At 39.1% G+C, this 27,385-nt stretch overlaps 1 protein-coding gene across 1 annotated transcript in view; it reads right to left on the reverse strand.

Moving 5' to 3' along the window:
- PLXDC2 (plexin domain containing 2) overlaps positions 1–27,385 on the reverse strand; it is a 254,956-nt gene that overhangs the window by 88,859 nt on the left and 138,712 nt on the right. Inside the window, 1 exon segment of the mRNA XM_009085899.4 lies at positions 26,171–26,240. Coding sequence (XP_009084147.1) covers positions 26,171–26,240 — 70 coding nt within the window.

Below are 27,385 nucleotides of genomic sequence, written 5' to 3' on the forward strand. Positions count from 1 at the left end.
TTAACTACAACTTCTGCACAAACTCAGTCATGCAGAACAGACAACATCTCAAAAGCATCACTGCTGAGGATTTCTGACTATGTAACTAACATTGATTTTATCAGTGTGTGCTCAACTAAATAAGAAATGGTGTCAACTAAGACCAGAAAAGCTCTTAGCACAAGAAAACTTGATACAGGTGTACCTACCACAGGATGAATGCAATAACATACAGATCCATGTAGCCACTGTTGCTTTTCCTTCTGCAGCAGGACTGCCCAAACTCAAGCAGCAGTCACCAGAGAACCATGTCTAGTTGCTTTTTCTGAAGCCATTAAAATGATGGTTCATATCAGAAGCGAAAACTTTTCCCTTCCTACCTTTTTGGGGAAACTGCCTTGAAATCTCCATCACAGAATAAGACTGCCTTCCCTTTGTGTACAGTACAGCTGGCTGGCACCAAAATAAAAGCCCAGCATGAGTTTATAACCTTAAAAGTGGTTGTCACCAATCTGTCACTAATGATCTTCATGCCAGTCTTCTTGCCTACAAGACTAGACTCACACTTTCTGACTGAAATTCAACATCCAGTTCTTTATCTTGTTTAATAAACCCATCAAGGGGGCGTAAACTCACATCCTCATACATTGTCACATCCAACCAAAGTGGTCCCCAACCACTTCACCTGCTTTCACATACCTCCTACCAAGGAAGAGAAGATTAAGCCAGCAATAATACCAAAAAAATGCTTCATTACTCCTCTTTACTGAACTGCAGTGTAAGCACTTGTGCTATCCCAGGATAGCTAGCAGGCAAGGTCAGCAGTGAGGGAGTGTTTCTTTTCTTGATTGTGAAGGCTTATGTCAATTTAAAGTCTTAATGAATTCCCAGCCTTCCACAACTTGTTATGATCGATGCCACTTTGAAAATTTCTTGAGCTTTCAATTTCCACTTAGGACTCTCATTGGGCAAGCCTACTCCCTCTCAACCTTCTAAAAGTTTTGGTCTAAACTACATGTAACAATTTTTTTTACTGCTGAAAGCAGAAAGTAAGAGAAAATCTGATAGATTTCACTTCTTTTCCATCACTTCTAGGAAGAAGTCCTAATCTCCTCTTCTTGAAGTGAAATCACATGCCTGCATGTCTAAGACAGCTGAAAAACCTTTCCAACAATGACTGAAAGATGCTTCTGAAAACAGGAGAGACATAGGTTTTCTTCTCATTTGCAAGTACACAGATTCAGTGATGACGCATGAGAAGGAAAACACATGGTATGAAAATTCTGAGCTTGAATGTCTAACATTCAAGGTCATTCAAGATCAACGTGTTCAACATTTGTGTCCAGCTTCAAAATAAGCCAGTAAAAAGAAATTAAAATATTATTATAACAAGATACTTAAAACCACTCAACCAGAAAAGCTTCTCTATTGCAGAAAACATTGGTTCTTAAGAAACCATAACCCGACACTTTCTTTCAGCTTTTGAAAACTCCTTAAGCCTTACCAGGTTGAGCACAATGGCTTATAAATTTGATTTAAATGAATGCCAAGCCATTTCTCAATAGAAAAAAAAAGCAGAGATGTCTCTAATTCTCATCACTTAACATAAACTACAGAAAGAATAGAAGGACCAAGTGCCATTAAAAATACTATTGAAATAAGAGTGATGAATTCACAAGATGGAATCACAAAGAGAGAACTCAACTATTCAGTTTATGTTAAATATAAAACCTAAATTTTAATGTAGATTTTAAAACACTCAGGAAAACAGTTTTTCACAAAATACATGCAAAGCTATACAAAATCCAGTCATTTTATGACATTTGTAATGCTTCTGTTATTCTGCAAAAGCTGGAAACACAAACAAATGAAAAGCCCTAGAGGCCTGAATATTCTACCAGTTGCAGAGATGGGTTTTCTCAATTAGCAAATTATAAAAGTATCTAAGGGCCTGTGCCTGCAAAGGCTCAAAGGTCCCTCAGTGCCTGATGTGTTCAGTCAATATTTAGGGTGCTTACAGTGGACAAAAAGGCTAGTGCTTTTGACATGAAGTCCTGTTTTCCAGTAACTATTTTTTTTCTAACAAAGGGAATACTTATCTCTATGTCCTACCAATATTATCATAGCACTGAAGTAGAATCTCAGCTACCATTTAGCCATACATGGAATCAGAGTTCAAACTTCTACACACTTAAGTTACTACCTTTAAAGGTGGTGTAGATATCTGGGAACACCAAGTCAGGATCTTCAGCCTTAATGAGACATTCACACACAGTCCTCTTGGCAGTCAAATATGTCTTGCAGCACAAGTGGCTGAATGCCATGGACAGTGTTGCCCATTTTGCTGAACAGACTCATAGAAAAACAGAATCCAGCCAGACCTAGGGACCTTTCTGCCTCAGGCTGCTTCCAGACCTTCCATCCAACCTCAAGAGAAAATTGTATTCACACCTCTGGCAAATGGAAATCACATTCACTTGGGCACAAGAGAGGAAATCTTTGCATGCTTGGCACTGGCTGCTCTCAGCATGTTTCCAGGTTGCAGAGGGGGAAGGGGCCAGCTCTGAGGAGGGAATCCTATTGCAGAGGCTAACAGGCTTGCATCCAAGAATGCTAAATTAGGCACTCTGAATTGCCTTTTTCATTTTATTGACTTCATAAGTAAATATATGCCTTAATTGAAAGTGAGCTTCATCTCTCTGGCCCTGTTTCCTGTTCTATCTTCCCTTCTACATTTAGAAAGAGGAAAGATTTCATTGCACAAAGGCTATTGCTTCTTTAAAAATCACAAAACCAATAATAATCTTTTGTCCAGTACGTTTAATTAAGTATTTATAATGCTCAGATCATCAAGCTACGTTTCTGGTAGAAAATATATATTGTAAAAACCTCTTTTCCGTCATGTATATATATTGCTAGCTAGAAAACAACTCTATAATGCCACTGATATGTTTCTTATTTCTTAGCATTTATTGAAATGAGCAAGCAGAGAATATATTTAAAAGAATCAGTACAGAAAATCTGATAAAAGGTGGCGGGCTATTTTGGGCAGTGGGATGGTGCTACCTCTCTTTCTAGAACAAAGATGAAAATTTTTTTTCCTTATTTTATCTCACTTTCTCAAGTTGTCTATTTTTTTTGTGCAGATGGCACTAATCATTCCATAAGTAGGTTTTACAGGTTTATACATTTACTTCTACAATTGCTTTATTTTCTTCTTCTGATTCCCTTTGCTAATTGTTTAAAACATGGGTGATTTTTGTGTAGATCTCAATACTGGAGTCTACACAGAAAGTAAACAGTGGCATATCAAAATAAAACTATACTTATTTGTACATTTTCTCCTCAGTACTATACATCTCACTTCCAAAGTAGAGATGTGCAGTCAAACACATTGCTGTAGTGACAATTTAATTTCAGCTACACTTAAGCATTTGTTTGGGAATTTGTCACTGGCATGGGTTTGCACATTTAATTTTCTTATAAGATGTGCACTTTGTACCCTTTCACTTAACCTGCAAATAGTAAACTGGGAAAACTCATACACTGTAGAATATGTACCAGCATCAGGTAGTAGGAGCTCTTGGGTGAAGTCCAAATTGAACTGCTGTGTGACAATTTTACTTTTTATAAGTGCAGAAGACAAAATCTTACTACCACAAAACGTGAATCATCCAAACTCAGGAACAGCTTTAGACATGATGGATGTGATCTTTAGAACAGCATCTCTCTTGACAGAGTACACACAAATCCTACTCTGATATTGCTGAGCTTCCATTGGGTTAGTAATGTGAAACATAATTCACAAGTTGTCCTTGCACATGTTAGGGAGAAAGTCCTAATGAAATCTATTTTAATGGGTGAAAAATTCGGGTATAACTCAAGCACAGTTTTTCCAGGTCTCCTAACAGTAAGCATGAAACAGGAAAATCCACCTCCCCTCACCCCTCCCCCCAAATAAACCCCAAAAAACTCCAACAAACCTAAACTTTCTTTCAAAAAATACCAACCAACCAAAACAAAACAAAAACAAAGCAACAAACACAAACAAACAAACACACTAACTAACCCCCCCCCCAAGAAATAAAAAGAAGCTGAAATTTTGCTAGCTGTTACCACAGGTAAGTGACTTAGTTTGGTCTAAATAGTGCTTTATTTTCATAAGACACAATTATGTCTAAATATTATATGGAAAGCTGAATTGTTCATATTGTGTTCATAGGGAGTCCTTGGAAAAATCTCCACATTCCTCATAGACAGTAAAATTAAGCAAAATTGACTACACAGAAAGATCATGGCACAAAATATTTGGCTTATCTAATTCATGCAGTTCTTGGGCACAACCCTCTACTGGATCTATGCCCTTTAATCTTATGCATAGTCAGTCAAATGTTTTCTGAATGAGATGCCAGAGGAAAAGTATTCTGCTGACTTTTGATACCTTAATAAAAGTTGGCAGGATTTACCAAAGTTCCTCCTGCCTCTGTAATGAGTGGAGCTTACCAAAGTTTCCTACCATTGGCAGGATTTACAAAAGTTCCTCCTGCCTCTGTAATGAGTAAGAAGTTTCTCTTCCTCTTACTGCTGATGAAGCAAGGAATTTAAGATACCAATGTTGCAGGTTATGTCCTTTGGTACTGCTCACTACTCAGCTGCATATATTGAATATTTCATCTTGAGTTTTTGCTCCTACTGATCTGTTTCTGCTCAGAAATAAATTTTCCCTTTACCATCAGTTCTCAGCACATCACAATTCAAAGCCTTTTTTCCCCATCCTTCATCTGAGCAGTTCTTTCCTGAAGCACCACAGAGATATGGAATTACTGGTGAGAGTTCAGTGAAGGATGCTCCAGTGAGGACATTCCAAAGACAATTAGGGGGCTGTTCAGCCTAGAGAACACAGGGCTTGGGGTTTTCCAGAGACTTGGTGGACTATTCATCTGTGGAGATGTTCAAAAGCTCTGTGGCCACTGCTGTAGGCAATTGGCTACGTGTGGCCCTATGTGGGAAAGGGGCTGGACTCAATAACCCCTAGAGGTCCCTTCCAACCTCAATGTCTCTGTATCTTGTGATACTTTCAGGTGTAAAAATAACCTTTTCTATGACTGACTGAAGGCAAAGGCTTGCAAGACTATTACATGTATATTTTGTGACATACCCATTAATTTCCAGACTAAAAAGAAAAAAGCTTTTTCTGCCTCAAAAAGCATAAATGAGCATTTTATGAATTCCCTTTCCAACCTCAGCAGTGTAATGAGACCAAACTGATATACTAGGGAACAGAATATTTAATGAGGATCAGAACTAGCAGACCTGCTAAACTGGTCCAGTCATGGTCCTTTATGTTTACTGCCTGGCTACTTAAGTTATCACCTGCCCCACAGGGCAAAACAATTTAATTCTTAAATTGAACTGTCGGAGAAACTACAGTTATAGAATAGGGCAGTGTTACAGGATGAAGTTAGAGTCACCCCTGAAAAACATTAGGCAACTGGCTGAATTAGACAAAATATCTGCAGTTTGCTGATAACTATACTGTTTTTGTACTGCTTCAAACTTTACCTGGAGGTGAGGCAGTGCTTAGATCACACCACAATGCTTTTATTGATTTTCTGCTGTATTACCATGGAAACTTTTCCCACAAAAAATGCACACTGCATTACAAATTTATACAGTGTTCAATTTGTTGATGGGTTAAAGGAGGAGCCAAATCTAAGTGCTCCTTCATTTTAATCATCTAGTTAACTGGTATCAGTGTACTGAGTCCTAGTCAGTAATTTTTCTTATGGCTATTTTATTTTCTCAACCTTCTTGCAAGGTTGAGAAGTTTTCCATGCATATCAATCAACTCCTATAAATGAGATTCTTCTACTCAATGTCTCCTAAAGTTTCTTCCACTCACTCATTACAGAGGCAGCCTTTTATTTGTTTCTTCTTCAGATTTATTGCTGCAAAACCACTGGGCTATAACCTGCTTAAGGGTTGCAATACAAAATGGTTTTATAGGCTGGTGCTTTTAAATAATTCATTTTCTTGATGAGGTGAAAGGAAAAACTCTTCATGCATGTTGGCTTTCATGAAGACAGTCAGGGAAGCAGTCAGGCTTTAGATATTTATAAGGTATGGACCAGTCAACAAATGCTTAGAATAACTGTAACAAATGGCAGAAGTTTGGTTTCTTTTTAGATAGGTCAAAAACAAATCACCTGAAAACACCTGTGTTTATGAAAACAGTTTCATTCAGCTGTCCTCAGCTCTGATATTTTATCCAAACATCACATAAGATATGATTAAGATGAAAATAATGGATTAGGCTGATAACATGAAGATGACTTTAGCAGTTAAAGAAGTTCCTGCCTATAGAAATTAGGTGGAACAAAGGGAAACGGGAGTGTAATAGGTCCTTGTTCACCCATGACCATGCTCTGACTTGCTTCACTGAATCTACAAGGGCTTCTACCCTCTGACTACAGCTGAAGTGGAAGGTCAGATGAATTTTTATGAAGCAGGGATGCCTACAGGCAGTCCACGGTTTGCTGAATTCACATTGCAAAATTCTTTATCACATACCATTGAAACTCACATACTACTGAGTTTTCCCTGGTCCCTGTTTGAAGTAAATTCTGTGTACTACCTCCCTATTACTGGAAATACTGAAAGCTTAAGTACCTAATTGCAAATTTTATTGCAACTCATATTGGTCTCAATAGCTGCCCACCTAGATTATATACTTCAAATACACCAAAGGAATAATTATTTTAGGCAAGACTAATTTATTAGTTCCCTGCTTGGAGCATATGGTTGGATGCAGTGATCTCTGAAGGTCCTTCTCTATCTGATATTCTCAAAATCTCTGTGCTTATTTATATGGTTGTCCTACGGAGAGTTCACAATCAGCAGTCCAGATCTTTTCTTTTCCTGAAGCATACCATAAACAGGATTACTGCACCATCCAGCAGCTTTCGGTGTCAGTTAATGATGGGACACAATAAGAGGATGAGGCTAAACTGCACCACACATTGATTGCCCCTCTTGCTAAAGTCAATAGCGACTCTCCTAAAGATTTTGAGGGCATGATGTTGAGTTTCAGCTAAAAGATTGCTTCAACTTCTGTTTTAAAGTTTGAGAATATGCTGAAATATAGGCAGAAAGTGGCTCCTGAGCGGGAGCATTCTTGCATAGAAGCAATATACAGAAGAAGCCAAAGCAACAGCAAGAAGACAAAGTGAATACACAGAGGAAGAGACAAATCAGGTTGAGGCTCTGAGACTATCAATGAGACAAGATGTTAGAGATTAATGGAATAAGATCAAGAATGTATTCATTCATTCATCTTTATAAAATTAAAATTAAAATGTAATGTGAAAAAATAAAGTATAAAAAGCAAGTAGAAGCCAGAGATACCCATGCTTAAATTCAAAAGAGAAAACAACAGTTTTTGAAAAGCTGTTGAATTGATAGTAGGAACTATTGCACCTACTTCCAGACAGCAAAACCAACTAGACACTCATGATCATACAGAAGAAAATCTACAAGAAGTTTCCTCAAAGAACACAAACAGACTCAAAGGTGCAACTAAGATTCAGAATTATTATTGGAAATGGCATAGAAGACAAAATAATATTTCAATAGAAAACTGAGAAAATTTCCATCATAGTTTTATGACTTGCAGCAATCTGGTAACATGACTTTCTGTCTAGTCATACAACAGCCATTATAAATCTCTTAAAAATGGATTCATACATCTGATTACCATGACTTTGGAGCAATTTAAACAAGTAATATTCATCTTTCATTATCCTGATGTCACATAAACAGATACGTACAAGGTTATGCATGATTAGAAACATTTCCCTATATTCCCAGAAATTGTTGCATTGTGTGAGTTTTTTTCCTTTTTCTTTCCCTCTGGCAAAAATTAAACCAGATCAATAAAATTATTTTTGAATTTTATCATGGCCACAGGTCACAATTCAATACCATGCTCAACACAGGAATTCCTGTAAGCTATGTCTGCACATAGGCTATCTGTTGGAATCAGCTATTGCCCTTTTCCACACAGGATGGTCATTCAGTATTAAGGCCAGGCAGACTTCTCAGGACACACTGAACCCATACAGGTCATTATCTTTAGGAAGAAAATGAAACTTCTCCATTTAATTTAATTTTTTTTTTTTTTTTTGGTACCAACCCACAAGAAATCCTGGCTGAACTGGCTGAGGATTTCATACTGGCTTGCCCATGAGAATGAGGTTTCACCAAGTTAAAAAGTTAGGAAAATTTCTGTCATGCCAGGATTGATCTCATTACTCCAAAACATGAGACCCAAGACAGCATGGTAATGCTTATATGCATAGAAAGACATGAGGCCAAAATATTTCTCTTTTGATTGACTTCTTAACTCATAACTAAAAGTCATATTTTTAAGTGCACAGTTCCAGTCGGTTGGAAGCTAGGGACATTAGTTTAAAGATAGTCTCCCTGCCTCAAAAAAAAAAAAACCAACCAACAAATCCAAATCCAAAACAACAACAAAAAATCCCAAAACAAAGAAAAGAAAAGAAAAGAAAAGAAAAGAAAAGAAAAGAAAAGAAAAGAAAAGAAAAGAAAAGAAAAGAAAAGAAAAGAAAAGAAAAGAAAAGAAAAGAAAAGAAAAGAAAAGAAAAGAAAGAAAAGAAAAGAAAAGAAAAATTTCCAAGCACACTGAAGGAATGACATTAGATTATTTAAAGTCAAAATGTTAATAGGAGTGCTAGCTTGTCACAGAAAGTAGTGATGAGATGGCAAGATCCCTGTATACCTGTTCAAAATGCACTCTCCTTTCTGCTGCTCCTTACATAGCAGCTTCTCCTAGTACATTGTTATCTTGTGAGCCCACCTGCTCCACATTGCTGTCCAATAAATACATTTTCAGTGCCTGCTGGCTTAAAGAACAAGCTGACTGCCTGCTGAACAGTGTCTTTCCACGCTGTCCCGGTTTTACATTAATGCATTGAGATGACAAAGTTATTTGCCATAACACCAGAATGCACAGGTTAATTGTTGCGACACAACCACTGCTCTCCTTCATAGCGGCTGCTCTGGTGCGGTGCAATTAATGGGCACGTTAATCAGACATTAAAGTGCACCAATGAGCTGTCCACCAACACTGTGCTGGTGCTTCCTCTGCAGTGGGCAAAGCTGCTGACTTGTCCAGGGGAGTCAACTCCTGCTGAGGGCAATGATACAGCAGTGCTGGAGAGCACATGTCAGCATGCACCAGCAAAAACGCACCTTTGGAGCCTACCGAGCCCCCTGACCATCCAACTATCTGTCACACAGATGGCATCATCAATGGGGGAGGACTAATTCTGGAAATTTCTCAAAGTTGGACAATGCCTTGGTAATTTTAGGCCTTTGGTAGCAAAAGACAGTAGCTCTGCATTTTAAAGCTGGAGTCCTCAGTCCTTCCTCCTGTATCTAAACCACTGTACTAGTTTTTCTGAAAAAAAAAAGAAAATAAAGAAAACAAACCTAGATTTGGACTGTGAAAAAGATGAAGAATGGTTTTAATACAGCTGACAGTCATCTGTGGATATTGGCTTTGGAAGACCAAGAATTGTCTCTATTGGAAGACTAATTCATGTGACCATGTCAACAAGACCACACTTCCCAAGTCACTATGAAAGGGACAGAAGCTACAACTCATCCCCAGTTTCAGTGATCCTCATCTAAAGGAGAAAGGTTGAAACAGCCTTTCTCATGGAACAGTTTTCTAGAAGAGGAAAACAGCAGAATCTGAGTGACTCAAGGGGAAATGCAAGTTCATAATGGTGCTTACATTTCATTTCACAAGGAAACATCCAGAAACAGAACTAGGAAAAACTTACATGACTGTGGCATCCTGATAACTTGACTACAAAGTAAAAATACAAAACTGTAAATATACTAGAAAAAAACAGACATCTAAATGGGAACCAATGCATAAAAAACATGCCTGATTAGTTTTCAAATATTTGATAAGTTTAAAGTGCTTTTGTGAGTGGAACTGACCTTTAATAATAGTGACTGCCAAAATGACTACATTTAAAAGAAAACAAAATGTCAGCAGTGCTATACTTCAAACCAGTTATATTTCAGCCTCAGAAATATTTAAGAATATTCTTGAATGCCTAGCCAGTACTTAATATTTGTTTGCATGATAAGTATTTTCCATACCTGTGAAAAGAAAACATCATATGAGATTCTTGATAATTCATATTCTTCCTCTCTCCCTATTCTTAACAAGCACATAGAAATGGGTTAAGTTTCTGAACCTATACAGGAAAGACTCCAAACCAGAGAGTTCCCCTTGCATGGATATTAAAACATATATTTTCTTTTATGGATAAAGTACACTAAACTAATATTTGTCTACTTTTAAAAATTATTATTTCACAGTTAATCAAATACAAAAAATTTCCAAGAGAAAATGTACATTTTACCATTCTTTTCTGGTCTGCATAAAATGGAATTAAACCTAGTGGAATAATTGAAAATTGCACTGTCAGTCTCACTCTTTTAAGATGCGTATTATGGATCAATATTATTTGTGCCCCATTTGTGTTTTAAGCAAAATTGTGTTTTCTCAATAAATGCCAGTGAAGATAGAATAAACCAAACACAGCTAGCAGTGAAAACAGCATTTAAATGACCCCAACTATGCTGCCCAAATGCCCAGAGCATATTTGCTTAGAATTGTTTGAGTTCCTCTCCATGTAGGGTAAAACCAACTAAATGCCTCATAAAAACCTGTTCTGTTCCCTCCCCCCACAATGGAAACAGATGAAAAGTTGTATTTATAAAAATTGGAATAAATGTATTTTGCAATTGGCAATATAGGGCTAAATTTCAAAGTGCCATGAATTCTGAGAAGTACCAGAGGATACAAGCTGCTCCACCAAATTTTTTCACTATTTTTTGAGTGAATACATATGAAGTAATGTCAAATATTATTCTTTGGACATTTTCACAGCTGAATGCACAACTTTCTCGTCTCTGTGTTATCAGAAGTCCATGCTCATACCAGGAGTTGGAATTAACAAATAAAATTGTTATAAATGCTACAGCTGAAGAAGCACAAAAAAAAAAAAAAAAAAGCACTTGTAAAAATTCAGAAACTCTTCCTAAACAGAAATGTTCATGTACCAAATCAATCTGCTGGCTGGATGTTTATGGGCAGTGCAGGCATGTGTCCTCCAAAGTAAAAAAATGCTTTATCTTTCACACCACTATTTAAAAGAAATCAATAAATTAGCATGATGACTAAGAACAAAACTTGCTTCAAAACAGGCCTGAAGATTTTTTTTTGCTGAAAATGTGGACAGAATTTTTATCATTGAGGTAAGCAATTCCATTGCTGTGACATCTTGCTCTGACACTTGAAAACAGGTACAGCTCAGAGCTGTTAAGGTGTACAAAAGCCAGCAGTATGCACAGGTAGGTGTGTATTATTCAGATAGGAAAGGAAGTATAAAATTCACACAGCAATTGCCCTGATCATGAAGGAAGCTCAAAAGGCTCTGGGTCTAATGGCTTACAGTGTCCTTCTTATGGGGATAAATTCAGGTTGTCAACTAAGAAACAGAATTTTTCCCTTAAAATATTGGTTCTGATGCAATTGCAAGAAGTAGAAATCAGGGGGTAGGGATCCTATAGTAAAATTCACTCCTATCTCTATGACCACCCAATAACACTACATAGAAATCTACTTGAAAGAAGAAAAACATTTATTTTAGTGTCTAGGATCAAGAGAGATGGAGCTCAAAACTCTTACTCAATGCTCCATAGACATTTTTATTCCATTCTATTTCATGTCTCCTCCACATTTAGCAGAACATCAAAGCAGAATATCAACTGCAGTAAAAAAAGACTTTTATTGCCCTATTAAGTCATTGCCAAATAACCCCTTATTTTATTGGGCGTCATTTGCATCTAACAAGTGAGATATATGAAATCACACATCAACTGTCATTCAGCTCAGGATTTAACAGTATTGCAGCTAGCACCCTTCAATTAATAAGTTATTAAATTAATAAGCATTTATTTCTTTGACAAATGGCAATTTTTAGCAAGCCACTTTAGCCTTTGGAATCTAAAAACAGTCACCATTCATGCTCTCTTCAACAGCCTTTAGACTCCCTCTGCTCTCAGATGTGCAGGCACGTACCAGACTGCCACGTGTGGCAGCTTGAAGTCAAGAAGTCACCATTCCTACTTGAGCAAACAGCTACAAAAGGTTTTTCTAGGGAGGCAGCCCCAGGCATCATGGGTCACAATGCAGGTTATAGAGTCTGGCTTTCTTTTTTTCAGGTTGGTTAAAAGCAGAGTTACAGGCTACACTTCTTCATGCACAGATTTTGCAGTACAGTAATGGGTGAAGATAAACCACTTCTGACACGAATTGCAGGGCAGTCCCTGACTGAAGAGTTATATCAATGATGTCTCTGGCAAGACAAGGCAGCGTTGAACCCACAAACACTTGAAGGAGAGGCAGCATCTGCACTGAGGGCCCTTTATGGAGATGTCTATGCCCTGTTTATCCCCAGCTTAAGACTTGAGACCTGCACTGGTGAGCGAGGCAGGGTAAGAATCCCATGCTAGTGATTCTGGCTATCTTATTTCCTGGATACACACTAGAGAGACACATCAAAAGCTGCTCTTGGTGGATGTAGCATCACTGACAAAATGACACACATAACACGTGAAATTGTTACAATATTGTGGCCTACTGGTAGTAGTAGTCCTAAAATAAAAGTCCTGTCTAGAATAGTTACTGCAAGGGATTGGAGCGTGAAGAAGCTCCTAAAACTAAAACACGTGAAAACAAATGTAGTTTTGAGGTAAGCTTTCCATGAAAACAACAAAAACCTCTTTTTAATTTTTATAGTTTTTCCTGACAGGTCCTGTCATTAAATTTATGTGAACAAAAATTATCACTTTAAGCCATGGCAAGGAAAACCTCCATAAACCTCTGGCAAACACTTTGCTACGATTTTAGAAGAAATTTAGGCATAAATGCTTCTTTCTGCTGCTCACACCTGGAACCATCTCCTCAGCAACAGGCATATGCATGAAAAAGCTTGAAGACTGGGGATGTCACAGCCCAGTGGCAACATTGACAGAAGGAAGGGGAAAGGGTGTGAATGCAGCCAAGGCCAAGACTGTAAGGGGGAGTGAGGAGCAAGTGAAAAAATTTAAGTCTCAATTGAAAACTGACAAAGATCCATGGGAATCTATTTATTTCAATGGCTTTGGTTTCAGAAAACAGACAGATATGAATCTGAGCAATTTGCAAGGGTAATGAATTCAGCAAGGACTGGCTTGAGACAGGGTGGTTGCCAAGGAAGGAATGATGACATAATGAAGAGGCTGGCAATGGGCAACTGATTTTTCATAATGTGGCTCAGACAACACTTGCATGCATTTTATTTTCCAACTGTTGATCATGCAAAACACGTAGCAGCATTTGCTTTTCTAAAGATTCTTCAGGAGTCAGGGATGGATAGACATGGACAGTCATCATGTGAACATTGAGTACAGTAAAGATATTAAGAAAATCTGAACTCCCTGTACTGTCAGGAATGCAAAGGAAATTCCATGTGCAGATTTTACATGACAGATCCCAAGCAGTGAAATTAGCATACTTTATCTGAAGTAATGAATATAAAAAACCTTACATAGATTTATTCATGTCCTTTTCATACTATTCAACAGTTAGAGATAGAGACAGGAAATGGAAATTATGGGTGGTTTGTGGCTTTGGATACAACAATGCAGAAGCTCAATAGCAAGAATATATTTACTTTAAAATATTTACCTTTTGAATATTTACTTTTTAAATAATGCTGCTGGTGACATGTAAAACTAAGTAACTAAATAGCCTCCTAATGTGAGCCTGTGTCATCAGCAGGATGGTTCCAGTACGATGGTTCTCTGTTGCTGCCTTCTTTTAGCTCCCACAAAATATTTCTGGCTTCCTCATCAGTGAGGGCTCGCACTGGGTCTCTGTGGGATGATCTGAGGCCATTTTAGGATCCAATTTACTTTGTTAATTATATTTCTCCAGCAATAATTTCAGTGTTCACTTTTAAATCCTTCATTGATTTTAATTAATCCTGTGTAAGCTTCCAAACTTTTCTTTTAGATAACAACAAGCTGCTTATAGCACAACAACCAGAAATTCCACACTTACTAATGCAGCTGGAAATCAAATGTACTGTCACTTGCTATAATTGCTCTGGACACACTGCCAGTGGCCCAAAAAATGGGTAAGTCTGAAGCAAAATAAGATGGGCAAGAAAACTTGTTTTCCAAAATATGACAAATGGCAAATTAAAGCATTGTTTTGAGACTTTGGATTTCTATTTTTCTTGCAACTTGTTTTTGTTATTAATTAATTTTTTGGATGATGGCACTATGCCACATATTGATACATCATGTTAAAGATGCTAATGCAACACAGATTAAATAACAAAAGTAATATAGAATAAATGCCTAACTGTTGTACTAACAGTGCACTAAACACCTTGATATACATCATCCTATGAGCTGCTGGAATAGTGTTTAAGGTAATAAAATGCACAGCATAAAAATGGAGTAAGACCCCTTCACTGATAGAACAAAAAATATCGATTGGATAGGACTCTTACCTATAGCTTTAAAAACATCACTTAGATGAACTGATGTTGTAGCTGATGAGTACTTCCAAGTACAATACTTCTAATATCTCTTTCTGACAGAATTAAAGGTACTTTATCTACACAGGCAAAAATCTTGCCTGTATTACTCTCTTCTTGGACCTAATCCTACCTATGCAGAGGGGAAAAACCCGGCTAAACAGACTTTGACACTTTTCCCTTTGAGTGCTGCCCTGCTAGAACTCGTAAACATTCTCCACTAATTCAGAGAGGAGTGGTGGTGAGTGTTGCTGATTCCTGCCATTGCTGAGCATGTTTTAACAGATCACAGAATCAATAGGTTGGAAGGGACCTTCAAATTTATTGAGTCCAACCCAACCCTAACACTTCAACTAAACCATGGCACCGAGTGCCTCATCCAGCCTTTTTTTAAACACACCCAGAGATGATGGTGGAGTCACCACCTCCCAAGGCAGGCCATTCCAGTACTTGATCATTCCTTCCATAAAAAACTTTTTCCTAATATCCAACCTATATTTCCCTTGGCACAGACTAAGACTCTTTTTGTTGTGCCCTCTTGTTCTGTCAGTTGCAGCCTGGAGAAAAGAGACCAACCCCACCTGACCACAACCATCTTTCAGGAAGGTGTACAGAGTGATAAGGTCACCCCTGAGTCTCCTTTTCTCCAGGCTAAACACCCCCAGCTCCCTCAGCCATTCCTCACAGGGTTTGTGTTCCCAGCCGCTCTCCAGCCTCATTGCCTCCTCTGGATGTGCTCAAGCATCCCAAAATCCTTCCCAAACTGAGGGGCCAGAGCTGGACACAGCACTCAAGGTGTGGCCTCACCAGTGCCAAGTACAGGGGAAGGATGACTTCCCTAGTCCTGCTGGCCACGATATTCCTGACACAGCCCAGGATGCCCTTGGCCTCCTTGGCCACCAGGGCACACTGCTGGCTCATGTTCAGCTGGCTGTGGACCAGCACTCCCAGGTCTCTTTCTGCCTGGGCACTCTCCAGCCACACCATCCCCAGCCTGTGCAGGGGGTTATTGTGGATAAGTCCAAAATGCAGGACTTGGCACTTGGACTTATTAAACTTCATCTTACTGGACTCTGCCCATCCATCCAACTGCTCTATGTCTCTCTGCAGAGCCCTCCTACCTTCCATCAGACTGACACACGCTCCCATCTTAGTTCATCTGCAAATTTACTAATGAAAGACTCAATCCCCTCATCCGTGTCATCAATAAAAACATCAAACAGAACTGGCCCCAGCACAGAGCCCTGAGGGACACCACTGCTGACTGGCCCCAGCTGGGTGCAGCACCGTTCACCACCACTCTCTGGCCTGGCCATCCAGCCAGTTCTGAACCCAGCAAAGAGTGCTCCTGTCCAAGCCAAGGGCTGCCAGCTTCTCCAGGAGTGTGCTGTTGGAGACAGTGCCAAAGGCCCTGCTGGAGTCCAGGTTCACAACATCCACAGCCTTTCCTGCATCCACCAGGTGGGTCACTTGGTCATAGAAGGAGACCAGATTAGTCAAACATGACTCCTAAACCCATGCTGAGTGGGTCTGATACTCTGGGCATCCTCTAAGTGCTGCTTGATGACACTTAATATAAACTGTTCCATAACCTTACCAGGTACTGAGGTCAGGCTAACTGCCCTATAATTACCAGGATCCTCCTTCCCACCCTTTTTGCGAATGGGGGTCACATTGCCCAGCTTTCAGCCATCTCACCAGTGAGCCAGAATTATTGGTAAATGATGGAGAGCAGCTTTACAAGCTCATCTGCCAGCTCCCCCATCACCCTGGGATGGATCCCATCTGGGCCCATAGATTTATGAACATACATGTGGCTCAGCAGTTCTCTGACTGCCTCCTCCTGGATAACAGGGTACCATTCTGCTCCCTGACATCATCTACCAACCCAGGAGGACAGCTGTCCTGAGGACAAGCCATCTTCCCACTAGATACTGAGGCAAAAAAGGCATTAATCACTTCCACCTACTCCTCACCTGCAGTTACTGAGTTCCCTCCTGCATCCAGTAGAGAATGAAGGTTGGTCTTACCCTTCCTTTTGCCATTAATATAATTGTAAAAGCCTTTTTTATTATCTTTCACAAAAGTTGCCCTCAAGATCTCTGTTTCCTGGGCTCTGCTGTTCATAAGGGCTTCTTCCCAAGGAACTCTCTGAATAAGTCTCCTAAATAGGCCAATAGGTCTGCCCTTTGGAAGTCCAGTGAAAAAGTCTTATTGGTGCTCCTTCTGATTTCACCAAATATCAAGAACTCCATAACTTCGTGATCACTATGCCCCAAGGAGCCTCCAACCACCATATCTCCCACCAGACCATCTCTATTTACAAACAACAGGTCTATCACAGTCCCTCCCCTGGTGGGCTCACCCACCAGCTGTGACAAAAAATTGTCCTTCACACACTCCAAGAACTTCCTGGACTGCCTCTTTTCTGCTGTATTAAGTTCCCAGCAGATGTCTGGTATGTTAAAATCACCTGGAAGAACAAGGGCTGCTGATCCTGAAACATTCTCCAGCTGCTAACAGTCTGAGTGGTCCACCTCTTCTTCCTGGCTGAGTGGACGATAACAGACTTCCAGCAGGATGTCAGCCTTGCTGGCCTTCCCTCTAATTCTTATCCATAGGCAGTCAACTTCATCATTAGTTTCAGTACTCATGGCATCAAAAGCCTCCCTAATATAAAGGGCCAGCCCTCCACCTCTTCCCCATTTCCTGTCTCTTCTGAAGACTTTTAGCCATCCAGTGCTGCGCTCCAGCTCTGTGAGTCATCCCAACACATTTCCATGATGGTGACCACATTATGGCTTTGCTGTTGTACCACAACTTCCAGCTCTTCTTGCTCGTTACCCATGCTGAGTGCACTGGTATACATGCACCTCAGCCACGCTACTGATTTCACCCCAAACTCAGGCTTACCATCCTTGGACATGCTTCCTAACAGTTCAGCAGCAGCCCCTTCCCTCTTAAAACCTAATTTAAAGCCCTGTCAATGAGTACCACCAGCTCATGAACTAAAATCTTTTTGCCCTTAGCAGGGAGATGGAGCCCATCCAGTTCCAGCAGGCCAAATGCTGTAAAAGTTGCCCCTTGATCAAAAAACCCAAAATTCTGCTGATGATACCAACCCTTGAGACACTTGTTGATGATGTGAGCTCTCCTATTCCTTTCATTATTTTTCTCTGCCACCAAAGAGACTGAACAGAACACCACCTGAGCTCCTGCCCTATCAACCACTTGACCCAGGTTCCTAAAGTCCCTTTTAGTTGCCCTGATGCTTCTCTTTTCAATCTCATCATTGCCAACCCAGAGTATCAGCAGTGGGTAATAATCAGAAAGCGGAATCAGCCCAGGGAGTCTCTCAGTGATATCCCATATCTGGGCCCCAGGCAGGCAGCAGACTGTGGGGTGGGCCTGGTCAACATATGGGGACCTCTGTTCCCTCAGAAGGGAGTCACCCACTATGACTATCCTTCTTTTCTTTTTAATGTCAGAGGTGATGATGCATCTGGCAGATGAAGAATAACTGGGAGGTTCACTGGGCAGATTATTTTCTTCTACGTCTGTCTGGCTGACCCTCTAGATCCAGGGCCTCATACCTATTCTGAAGTGGCACCTGGTTAGGTGATAGTGGTTGGGAGGGATTTTTATTACCTCCCCGAGTAGGGACTCATTTCCATTCCCCTTCATCCACCAGGTGTCCTCCTATTGCCTGACAGTGGGAAGTGTGGGAGTCCTCTGACTCCTGGTGGGCCCCACTTCAAGGACAGAAGGGCAGAACTCCACCAATCTATTTTCCTTTCACTTTCCCTAATATTCCTTAGTCTTTCAACTTCCTCCCTAAGCTCGGCCACCAGAGAAAGGAGATCATTCACCTGTTCACACCGCAGGCAGGCTTCCTCTGCAATGTCCCTAGAACCACTCATAAGCTCAAACATTCTGCACAGAAAGGGGTCTGGACAGATCCTGGATCCTTTTTGGGAGGGTTCTACTTGGCTACATACACTTTTACTAACTACAGTTTTTGATCATGTAAAAACCATTACTAACAAAAATCCCTACAACCAACCAACAGAAACACAACCAACTAAAAACCCCTCTAGCAGGAGGAAACCTGCAACCCTGCCTGCGCCAACTGCCACGCAAACTGCCCTGCCACGCCTGCAGAGATGTGCCATGGCCTCAGAGATGTGCCATGCCCTCAGAGATGTGCCATGCCCTCAGAGATGTGCCATGCCCCTGTTTGCCCACTCCAGTTTGCTGTGCTCCCAAGAGCCCTCTTTTAATCACCCGCTGCCCGCCGGAGGAAAGCCCCAACCTGCACAGCAAACGAGAATGAGGAACCGACCTGCTCAGGGCTCTTTTAACCACCCGCTGCTCACAGAAATGGAGAGCTGCCCTGATGTGAGGTACAGCCAATTAGGGAAGCATCCCGTGGCAATCTAAGGAGATTTACAGCCCATTTTGATAACAATAAGATCATGATAAAATTTCTGGCTACACTTGTCTTATCAATAATTTCTTAAGGAAGCCAAGTGATCAGTCAGTGCAGAGGCCTAGATTTCAGTGCAGGTGCCTAGATTTCAGCAGAAATATGAGGAATGGTATGAATTCCATAAGTATTCTAGGAGCAAGAACACAAATGTATGTCATTTACAGATATGGAAGATAACATGCTAAGGAGAATGAAGCCCTCAGTTTCCCTGGCTATTACAAGTAATCATCAATGGTACTTGGTGCTATGGGGTACTATGTAGCAATAGCATCACACAACACAAAGGATTCCAATTTTTATAATTCAAAATTATAAAACTGCATTTACAGCTGCCTGATTTGAGATGTAAAATACGTTTCCCTTAAAAGTTCAAGGAAAAGAGCCTTCATTAAGATGCACACGGGACCAAGTGACTGAAAAGATTTTACTACCCCTTGGCAATAATATTGATATTACTAGGAATTCAACACATTAAAAAAAACCTAAACCCAAACACTAAGAAAACCAGGAAAAAGAACTCTTGTCAAAGTCAGAAATAAATGTTTTCAGAAAGGACAACTTTTAATAACTCTGGACAGAATTCAAACTAAGACACACCTCTTATTAGAAATATTGTAACCGACAGCAATTCTTATGTTTAATAATTATTATTAACTATGAGATAAATTCTTAATGCAATTTCAGACCTATACAGTTTGTAAATACTCTTGGAAATACTTAATTTTTTGAAAAATTTTGTAATCAAATATTATCATGATCTTAATTTTGGCTTTAGGAAATAGATATATCCAACTACTATTTTACAAATCTTAGAAGATTTATGAACTGGCCACATTTCATTTGGTGTAGGAATTCCACATTTATACATAATTTTTATGCACTGCTGCCTTACACCATCAAAAGTTGTGTTTCTCAATTTTCATCAGGAATTTCTTCTTTCAATTAGAAGCTATAGGCAGAAATGTATTGAAGATTTTTTTTAACTTACAAGCATGCACCAAACCAAGGAAACATTATATTTTCTTGTAGCTGGAGAAAATAAAGATTTGTCAAACATTTGTAGTCTTTACTATGATGTTATAGCATAATTTATTGAGACTTTGAATGCTACTGTAAAGGCTTAATAAAAAGTTATACTATAAAAAGTTATGGATCCATTTTAGACATGGTCTCTACCTAACAACTTCCCAGTGTTCAGTGGAATGGTTTTTGGCTACCCTGAAGGCTCTTTGCCTTAACATTAAGTAATTTAATTTATTATTATTTTCTGCAAAGTTATTTAATTTTATTTCATGCTTATTTGGCATTACATATGGAAAAATGCTTTGGCTAGTTATCTGTTATTCTATGAAACAGTCGTAAAAAACCACAAATATGGTCATTTTAAGTCTTTACCACTTTAGTACCACTACTGTCCATAATCATCACAAAGCTGGCAAATGCCTTAATATATGATGATCAGAGAAATGTCAAGGCATGTGGAATGCTTTTTTTCCCCCTGAAGCTTATAATTGTCTTTGCCCTATGTGCTTCTGATCCAATTTGTAAAGATAAAGCATAAGTGTGGGAATGGAAAGGGTTGTAAGGGTTCACCAAGAAAAGGTAGGCAAAGCAGAGTTTCCAGGGAGGGGTTAGTCCCTTACAAAGAAAGGAGGGGTATTCCCAGGACTCCTAACACAGGAATGACAGACAAAGGAAGCTTTACAGGGAGAAAAATTTTGGTACAACTGGATGGCAATATAAGACATCAGAAAAAGGTGAGGTTAAGGAAGGCAATTGTGTGAGCTAGTTAACAGCCAGCCTTCCACAGTCCCTTCGGAGTGACCTGCCCACTGGTGATGACAAGTGAAATCCCCTGTAACAGAGGGATTTCACAAGCTAATCTGAGGCACTGATTTTGGCTAGAAACACTGTGTTTCACTCTGCTTTGTATCACCTTTGCCATTCAACAGATGTTGCCCATAGGGCAATTTGTGTTGTCAAAGAGCTCTTCATTAAGTGACAAACACATCTTCTGCTGGCTCCTGTGCTGAAACGTTCAGAGAAGCAGGAACAGCCAGAAAAACCTTGCTGAAATTTCTGACAGACTCCAAAAAAAATTTCCACTCAGGGCACTGATAATTCAAAGAGACAGGTATATTTCACTCTACCTACCCACTGATTTGGAAATTTAAGGAAATAAATGCATGAGATACAGGGAAAATAATTCATTAGCATAGACTTTCTGCAGGCTGCAAATGCACAGCCATCCTCACCCTTAGCAAGCTCAAGTCCTGACTCCGTGGTCCCTTCTCTTTCTGTAGCACCACCAGCTAGGTGGACAAATTTCCCTCCTGCTCAGAGGTATTGCAACACAGAAAGATAGGGCTGAGACAGTGCAACAGCAGGCTTTATTCCTTCCCCACAGCATGGGGAAGGAATACTCTCTCTATCATTGATCCTTTTTCCTTGAAAGTACTGCAAAATTTGATGCAAATTGCATTAGAATTTTCCACACTTTGGTACTTATTTTTCATTTCCCCCCTTGCTACATTGAAAACAGTAAAACTGAACAGAATTCCATAACAATATATATACATTCAATGTCCAGAAGAAAACTTTAAATGATATCTCTGTATAGAACTTCAGCTTTTAAGTAGCTAACCAACTAGCTTGCTCACCAGAGATATTTTGCCTTTGCTACTTTCCCACAAGCCATATGTACACTTAAAAAGAGTTTGATACTGAAATAAGGGTGAATCCTCATGAGAATGAAAGATTACTTTGAATCAGTTGTCCTGACTAGTCAGAGTTTAGGAAACATGCTCAGGTACCTCACAGCTGCTCCTCAATGCAAGATCCAATAACATCAGGTTTCAGCAGAAATATTAGTTCAGTATTTTCTATGCTTGTGTTCTTATCTCGTGTCAATAGAGCTCAGGACTGCTGTAGTTTTGATGAAAAGCTGTGTGAATCTTGGATGCACAAAGATCTCTTTCTTCCATAAGTACAAGTATTTTTAAGCATGAGATCTGGCCTTAGGAAGTAATAATCATACAAAGAGTTCTTGATTTCTGTTTTAGGAAATTATCAACTGTAATTTGATTACATTGGAATTTACTGCTAGGATGGCTTTTTATCTCTTTGTTTGGTACTCCTTCGATTGACAGTGGTAGAAATGCTCAGGCAGCATCCTCAGAATTATTTCAGACAATTCCTCCATCTGGAATATTCCTCTAGTGAAAGATGATTCACCAAATATTATCTCACCAGAATTTAATACAATATTTAAAAATTCAGCTGCTTGCTTCAACTTCAGCAATTTGCTATTACAGAGGGTAAGTGGACATTTCTTGAGCCTTTTTCATGCTAGCTGGCAAAATGTCCCAATATTCAGCATTATAAATCTAAAAATGTAACCACCTAGTCACTTCAATTTCTACTGTTATTGTTATGTTTCCTTAATGCTGGGCAGTGCTTGCACAGCAAGGCCTTTCTTTCTCCCTGCAATACTACAGAGAAACTTAATGTCAATGAAAAATGCCATAAAAAACCCCATCTAACTTATCTGATATAAAATTGCACTAAAAATTAGAGACTGATAGACAAAACAAACAAAAAACCCCCCACAGAGAATAAACAAGAGGGGCTTACTACAATGAGCATGGGAAATGAATACAGCCAGCAATGAAGTTTGCAGCATGTTGAATGGGATGTGGGGCACAGAGCTTCAAGGACACCCTTGAGAAGGGCTATGGTACTGCATGGAGAGATGTATCACAAGAGAGGGCTTTCCCAGCTCCACTGAGCTCTGTGAGAGGTGTCAATGACTGGCAACAAGAAGACTCCATATACTCAGCTCCTGGCATCCACAACATGACTCACTATCTCTCACAGGTTTTTTCTTTTTACAAAATTACCACATTTTTGGCCTGTAGCCCACAAACTTTAGAAAGCTTCACAAAACCCAAATTTCAGCTTGTTTGAGAACTATGTGTAGGAATGTGAGCAGAGACATGTCTGCATAGCAAAGAACCAATTACTATTTTTTTTTAATAATTTCAATTCTAATATATCATTTATATAATATATATAACCTTTTCAAATACAAGCTTAGACAACAGTGAATAAAACCCTCAAGCTATTTATTTTCACGACCCATTCTTTCTTTTCTTAGTTGAACACAATCAGGTCATCAAAACTATTCAGAAGAGGAAATAAATATCATCTAAAGAGAAAAAAAAGTTGAGTTTTAAACCACAGTGATTCCAAAATCATCCTAAGTAATTTGGAGCCCTACTATGCCACAGTGCACACTCCATGAACAACAAGGGCATAAACCATTGGGGTTGATGTTTTTATTGTGACAGGGATTTATTGTGCCATTGTCCTCAATTTCCCTTTTAAGATGGCTATTTAATTTATGATCTGTATGTAAAAAACAGTTTTTAGTGTTGTCATTAGCATAATTAATAATATCCCGTTCTCCAGGAAGTGGACATCTGTCATGTGGGAGTTCTGTACACATTACTTTTGTCATTCTTTTGATGTCAGAATAACCTCTGGAGGTATTCCAGGTCTCTAATAATAGTAATGCCATTGTAAAATCTTGGTTACTAAGAAATAGCAGACCATAGAGTATATGAAGAACATGGAACCTGTATTCATCTTCTGTTATCATAAATCATTGGTGGTGAAGTGTGATGCTTAGCCTAGAAACAAAATTCAAAAATATATCTGAATTAAAACACTTTTAGAGACTTAGTAGAGAAATAAACCTTTCTTTTCCTGCCAGATGAGTTTAGGAGCCCTATAGTTGAAGTAAAGTTTGCATCTTGGACTGACAGAATGACTTACAGTTAGTGAGCTTTATCAAGATAACATTTTAAAATCTATTATTAACTAGATCTTTTTCATGCTTAATTTTGAGGTGGAAAAATCATGGAAATGTCAATGAAAGATAGAAATACCTCTGCGCTAATGTCAACAGTGTACATTGAAAGAACTGATTTTAAGGTGATATTTAGCTTGACAATAATCCATAGATCTCTTTACAGCAATAATATTTTATTTAGTCCAAATTGAGCAAAAAGAAAAGCATAATTATCAGCCAGTGTTCCATTAATAGCAATAAAAGAATCCTGCAGAGTTGTAGTCAGTTCTATATTCTGACTTCTTTTTTTTAAAAGAAAACCAAAGACAAAACCACCTAAATTCCTCATTTACTCTGTATCAAAAGGAAAAAAAATATACCTCACAAATTGTTACTACACAGTTCACCTCATGAGATTAACTTTCCTTCCAAGTCTTTTGGCTCTGATGGAGAAACTGGTCAGAGCAGTATATTAGTGAAAGTAGAAAAAGTAGTAAAAATTCAGATATTTTAAATTCCATTAAATGAGAAGGCTCAGCAGAATGACCACACAAAAAAAAAAAATTACCTGTAGAGAGTGAACTTTGTGAAATTTTAGGGAAGCAAGCACAGCACTAAGAATAAGGGGACATTTAGAGGATGAACCCTTTCCCCACCACTGCTGTTTTAGCTTTGCAGGATCTATCCCATCCTTTTATGCTACACAAATCACGTGCTCAATTTTAGCAACCTGTCAAAAGCAACTCCTCTAATAAAGAATACAAAACTAGGCATTGATGATCAAGCACCAAAATGAAACTAACAGCATAGCAGAATGGAAATCAGACAAATCTCAAAATCAGTGGCTCTTGGCTCATCTTATCCAAATCAGCATCAAAATGTTATTGCTGATCAAGAAGAGAAAACTGATACTGAAGTCACTTCATAATTCTGCATCCTTTTTTATCATTCTACTGCAAATCACTTTAATATCAGCCTTCATTCACCTTTGTCCAAAACTTGTGTTCTGCTTTGGTAGCAAAATGGAAATCCTGATGGGGAGCACGACAGGAATCTCTGTTACAGTTCACACTCTTGTTGGGACACTTGTCTGCAATTCTACCCCAATCTTTTAGGTATAACCTCCCTGTTTAGGATATCCAGTGAGACATGGATATTCCCTGATCATGTCCATCTGGACCCCATAGCAAGAGAAGAAGAAACTTTGATCAGGGACAGGGTAGAATTGTTCCTGATGATGGTGGCTCCTATTTCTGCTTGCTTGTCCTGCCACTTCTCTAGGCTGAGCAGCACAAGCCAGGGGCCATGAACTTGCTGGACGTGTCCAAGGACCAGAGGATCCTCTGGATCTGCTCTCCATGATGCTGCCTTTTGCCTCCCTGTTATCATTTTTTTACTATTACTCCTCCTTCTTTTTCTCATTTGTTGACTTCCACATTATCTCATTTTCCTGGTGTCATTAAAATCAAATTGTCTTTCAAGGAGTTGGAGTTGGGAAGTGAACAGAAGGAGCTGATGGCTGTTCCCAGCACAGGAGATTGGTGCAAGCAGCAGCCAGCAGCAGTGAGAGGGAGAGCCCCAGCCATGAAACATCAGTACTGCCCAGAGCTGCCAGACTGGGAACTTGAGCTGGCCCTACCTTCCTTCTCCCCCCACTCCTCTCATGGAAAGAAAAGAGGAAGGCCATGGTACATTTTCTGAGGCTGTACCACACCCTGACAATGCACTGCCATGGGTTTGCCTTACAGGTGACCCATGCCACACTTCTAGCAGCACTGCTCATCTTTGGGCAGGAAATCCTCTCCCCTTGTGCAGGCAAACCCTGTCTCCCTCCTGGTTCTGGCTCCACCACTCTCACCTCCAGTGCAACTGCTAAACACACATACACCCGAGTTCTGGGGGAAATATCTAAGCAGAAAAGGATTAATGCTGTAAAGTCTTATGATGAGATGGGTTTATAACAGTTCAACTTAAATGCTGGAGGTTTTTCATCATATTGATATTTTGTGATTTTCTTTTTGCAGATAGGAAAACTTCCTAAATAAAAGCTGCAGTTTATTTCTTGACATATGCAAGCAGGGGAAAAAATATTTTAAATAGCTGCAAGAAACTCTTCTCATCTTACTCAAAGTAAAAGGTTAGAAAGCCACTTACCCCCTGTTGCCACAGTAATTTCACGTAGAAAATGTCCGTAAAATGGAAAATCAAAGGACAGATTCACTCTCTGAAAGGAATAACAGCAGAAAATAAAATCAATATTGAGCAGAACATTACAAGAAAAAAAGACAAACAGTCATCCACTTCAAATATCTCTTTCATTGCCTTTTTTTTCTCACCGGAGACTTGTTATTCTTAATTTAGAATTGCCAGTAGCTAACAGGAAAAGAATTCTGAGGAGCACTTAAAAACTTATAGAAGTGAATCATTATAACAGAAAACTTCATAAAAGAAAATAAATGAACAGACATTGCAACTCAATCACAAGAATAAAATTAATAAAAGATTTGTAGAGTTTCTCCTTAAAAAAAACTGTTGCTTTAAACTCTTTCATAAAAGGACCCATCAATATCAAAAGCAAGACCTATGTTTTACAGGACACCTGCTTGTTTGGCCTCTGGCTTTTGGCTGCTCTGCCACACGAGCCTTCAGATTCAAGTGTTGTCCCTGACATCCTGCTGCTGCCTGGGAGCTGGTCTGATAAGGCTGATCACTGGAAGGCAATTCCTCCATCAAACCCATATGACACCATTCCCTAAAATTCTCTCTACTGTCAGCTAGTAGATGGAATGATGTACATAGAAATATTCAACAGAAGCAATAACAAATTCTACTTAAGCTACTTATTGAAAAATAAAGTAAATAAATAAAATTTTAAAAAGAACCTTCTTTTTTTCTTCATCTACCTACAGGTGACTATCCTCTATCAGCAAATATTCATAGCACAGAATTGTAATGGAGGAATGAACTCTTCTCCTCAACTAAGCTCACCATAAAGCAACATTCAAAGTCAAACTCACTTTGACTCTCTGCCTATGGCTTTATCTTTTCCCATCTATTCCATTCCCAAAGCTCAATGATTATTGTGGCCACTCATAATTATCACCTTGTGTGCCACCTAGTTAAATTCTGAATAAATTAGTGGTTATGGCAGAAAGTAGTGCTGAAATCTCAGCATTCAGTCTTTTCGCTGTTTAAATATAATATCCTATAAAAAACACATCTCTTCCACAATGGTCCAAATGGTAAATATGAAATAAGCATGGAGCCCATTATTCCTTCTTTTGGAGGATTTACTACAGTAAAAACTGGTGTGAAGATGAGTTGTTGGTGAACTATCCCTCAACTGTAACATTTTGATGACTCCACTTA

The sequence above is a fragment of the Serinus canaria genome, chromosome 2 (genome assembly GCF_022539315.1).
Source record: "Serinus canaria isolate serCan28SL12 chromosome 2, serCan2020, whole genome shotgun sequence".
In the NCBI taxonomy this organism is placed as follows: Eukaryota; Metazoa; Chordata; class Aves; order Passeriformes; family Fringillidae; genus Serinus; species Serinus canaria.